At 47.7% G+C, this 3,615-nt stretch overlaps 1 protein-coding gene across 1 annotated transcript in view; it reads right to left on the bottom strand.

The window, feature by feature from the left end:
- Positions 1 to 2,919, bottom strand: part of LOC108801864 (S-modulin) — a 7,142-nt gene extending 4,223 nt beyond the window's left edge. The window contains exon 1 of the mRNA XM_018573774.1: positions 2,506 to 2,919. Coding sequence (XP_018429276.1) covers positions 2,506 to 2,886 — 381 coding nt within the window. The 5' untranslated portion in view covers positions 2,887 to 2,919. The remainder of the gene's footprint in view (positions 1 to 2,505) is intronic.
- Between the last annotated feature and the right edge of the window lie 696 nt (positions 2,920 to 3,615).

Here is a 3,615-nt window from a genome sequence, read left to right as displayed (position 1 = left end):
AGCGCAGACCCCCTTGCAGCCCCGCCGGATGAATGAATATGTTCCATAGGAAGTACATGGAGGTGATCACGCGGCGGATGAGTTACAGGTCCCTCATAAGGACACATTTGTTTTTAATTGACGAAGATACTAAAACTAATTGAGAACAGACCGGAACCTTCGCTAATGAACATACAAAACAGAACAAATCTGCCAGAATTTACAAACAACAAAATCAATTCCAGTTTTTTTTATAGAACAAATGCAGCTTTCTGAGTATTCCGAGTATTCCGAGAACAAATCGCAATAAAGCCGAATCTACCGATAAAGAGATAAAACATTTGCTATCTGTTATCTGATCATTTGATGTGTTTATATCCTCTGCCCTATAAAACCTCCCTGATTTATATCCAACGTCCCGAAATAATTAGCAGGATCCCGTCAGCGCTTTCCACGTACACTTCTCCCAGAAATTAGCATATAAAAGAGATGCCAGATATGATTTCAGGACATTATTAAAGACATTTTAATTACAGGCAAAACATTTGCTGGAGACGAAGTTTGGCAATTGGCGCCATAAAATGTTTAGTGTCCATTTAGGTTCTTTTATTCTCCAGTTAATAAGAATGAAAAATGTTTATTCGTTGCCACTAAAATATCAATTCGAGATTTTAGAAGCTTCGAGATGATTTTGGACTGGATGCCGAATAAAAAATAGATGTGTCATTGGATTACGTTCCTGTAGAGACGTCTTCATGTGCTGCTCAGTGTCTGATGACACACAGATGGAGCGCATTGTCAATGTAGCTGAATGATGTAATCTTCCTCGTAGCACCGTGTGGACCTCACACTTCCAGTAGGCTGAGGAGAGATGTGGACCTCACACTCCCAGTCGGCTGAGGGGAGATGTGGACCTCACTAGTTGGCTGAGGAGACATGTGGACCTCACACTCCCAGTAGGCTGAGGAGACATGTGGACCTCACACTCCCAGTAGGCTGAGGAGACATGTGGACCTCACACTCCCAGTAGGCTGAGGTTATATGTGGACCTCACACTCCCAGTAGGCTGAGGTTATATGTGGACCTCACACTTCCAGTAGGCTGAGGTTATATGTGGACCTCACACTCCCAGTTGGCTGAGGAGACATGTGGACCTCACACTCCCAGTAGGCTGAGGAGACATGTGGACCTCACACTCCCAGTAGGCTGAGGAGACATGTGGACCTCACACTCCCAGTAGGCTGAGGATATATGTGGACCTCACACTCCCAGTAGGCTGAGGTTTTATGTGGAGAGAAGGGGGTCTGAGTGCCTGGACCATAGAGAGGGGTCTGAGTGTCTGGACCATAGAGAGGGATCTTTGTGCCTGGACCGTAGAGAGGGGTCTGAGTGCCTGGACCATAGAGAGGGGTCTGAGTGCCTGGACCGTAGAGAGGGGTCTGAGTGCCTGGACCATAGAGAGGGGTCTGAGTGCCTGGACCATAGAGAGGAGTCTGAGTGCCCAGACCATAGAGAGGGGTCTGAGTGCCCAGACCATAGAGAGGGGTCTGAGTGCCTGGACCATAGAGAGGGGACTGAGTGCCTGGACCATAGAGAGGGGACTGAGTGCCTGGACCATAGAGAGGGGACTGAGTGCCTGGACCATAGAGAGGGGACTGAGTGCCTGGACCATAGAGAGGGGTCTGAGTGCCTGGACCATAGAGAGGGGTCTGAGTGCCTGGACCATAGAGAGGGGACTGAGTGCCTGGACCATAGAGAGGGGACTGAGTGCCTGGACCATAGAGAGGGGACTGAGTGCCTGGACCATAGAGAGTGGAGACATGTGGACCTCACACTCCCAGTAGGCTGAGGAGACATGTGGACCTCACACTCCCAGTAGGCTGAGGATATATGTGGACCTCACACTCCCAGTAGGCTGAGGTTTTATGTGGAGAGAAGGGGGTCTGAGTGCCTGGACCATAGAGAGGGGTCTGAGTGTCTGGACCATAGAGAGGGATCTTTGTGCCTGGACCGTAGAGAGGGGTCTGAGTGCCTGGACCATAGAGAGGGGTCTGAGTGCCTGGACCATAGAGAGGAGTCTGAGTGCCCAGACCATAGAGAGGGGTCTGAGTGCCCAGACCATAGAGAGGGGTCTGAGTGCCTGGACCATAGAGAGGGGACTGAGTGCCTGGACCATAGAGAGGGGACTGAGTGCCTGGACCATAGAGAGGGGTCTGAGTTTGAGTGGAGTGATGAAATGTCTGATTTCTGAGTTTTGCCTAAAATCTAATTTTTGCTCATCGAGTTGCTTAGGCAAAATTTGTGTAAAAAATATATATTTTTTATATTATTTTATTTATATATTGAGGAGACATTTGTATTTAGAGGGTATATATTTAGGGAAGTGTAATGTATTTCTTTATTTGTCATTGATAGTCAGGTTACCTGATAGAACTTTCATTTTTCGTTGGTTTCAGATAACGTTAAGAAAGCATTTGGAAAACAATGTAACAGCACAAATAATAATAATAATAATAGACACCATACCGTAATGATCTCCAGCACTTCTTTTTTGTTGATGGTCCCATTGCCGTCCACGTCGTATAAGGAGAATGCCCACTCTAGTTTCTGGTTGGCTTTGCCCGATGAGGTCATATGAATGGCTATCATGTATTCCTTAAAGTCCAACGTGCCGTCGCTGTTGGCGTCAAAGCTCCTGAAGACGTGGTGGGCATAAGCTTTTGGGTCAGCGTCTGGGAAGAACTTGGAGTAGATTCTTTCGAACTGCTTCTCGCTAATCCTCCCGCTGGGGCACTCCTTTAGAAAAGACTGGTACCAGGTGCACAGTTCCTCCTGCGTGAATTTGGTGTTCAGCTGCAGCTCCTCCAAAATCTCTTTGGAAAGGGCCCCGCTTTTGCTGTTACCCATGATGACCAAAAACTAGAAGTTCTAGGAACTAAAAGGCCAGACGTTCCCTTTTTGTCCTACAAGACAAAACACAAGGAGGTGATGAGCCCGGCATTCTTCATGAGCCTAAATCCAGATAATGCCGATTTGGGATTAGGAGGGTTTAGGCGTCATGTGGAGAATGATACCGACTCTCCGACTTGTGCCGAGCGTCACCAATCCTCCGTTCAGGTCCATTGTCTTTATGACGATACAAATTACGAAGGTTGGGTTTTATCTTTTGTAACACATTACAAGTGGGGTCCATCATTCTGACCTGAAGGACAACCAACCAGCCATTGGAACCATGTCATGCCTTCATCTCCAAGGCTTTATCTCATTGGGTTTTCATAGTGCTCAGTATTAGGATGCTGCTAATTGTGATTGTCCCTTTTAGAGTGTAAGCCCTCAGGGGCGGGGCCCTCCTTACCATCTTGTCTTGTAGCTCTGGTCCTCCATCCCCTCCCCCTTGTCTCATAGCTCTGGTCCTCCATCCCCTCCCCCTTGTCTCGTAGCTCTGGTCCTCCATACCCCTAATTAGTTTGGTTGCCGTCCGCTGGACTTTTTCCAACTCGAGGACATCTTTTCTTAGTACTGGTGACCAGAACTGGACCGCGTACTCCAGATGAGGCCGAACCAATGATCTATAAGGTGGTCATAATAATCCGGCCACTCAGTGTATATAATAATCCGGCCACTCCGTGTATTGTA

This window comes from Nanorana parkeri, unplaced genomic scaffold, assembly GCF_000935625.1.
Source record: "Nanorana parkeri isolate BGI_ZX_2015 unplaced genomic scaffold, ASM93562v1 scaffold2537, whole genome shotgun sequence".
In the NCBI taxonomy this organism is placed as follows: Eukaryota; Metazoa; Chordata; class Amphibia; order Anura; family Dicroglossidae; genus Nanorana; species Nanorana parkeri.
This window is presented reverse-complemented; position numbering and strand designations above follow the sequence as displayed.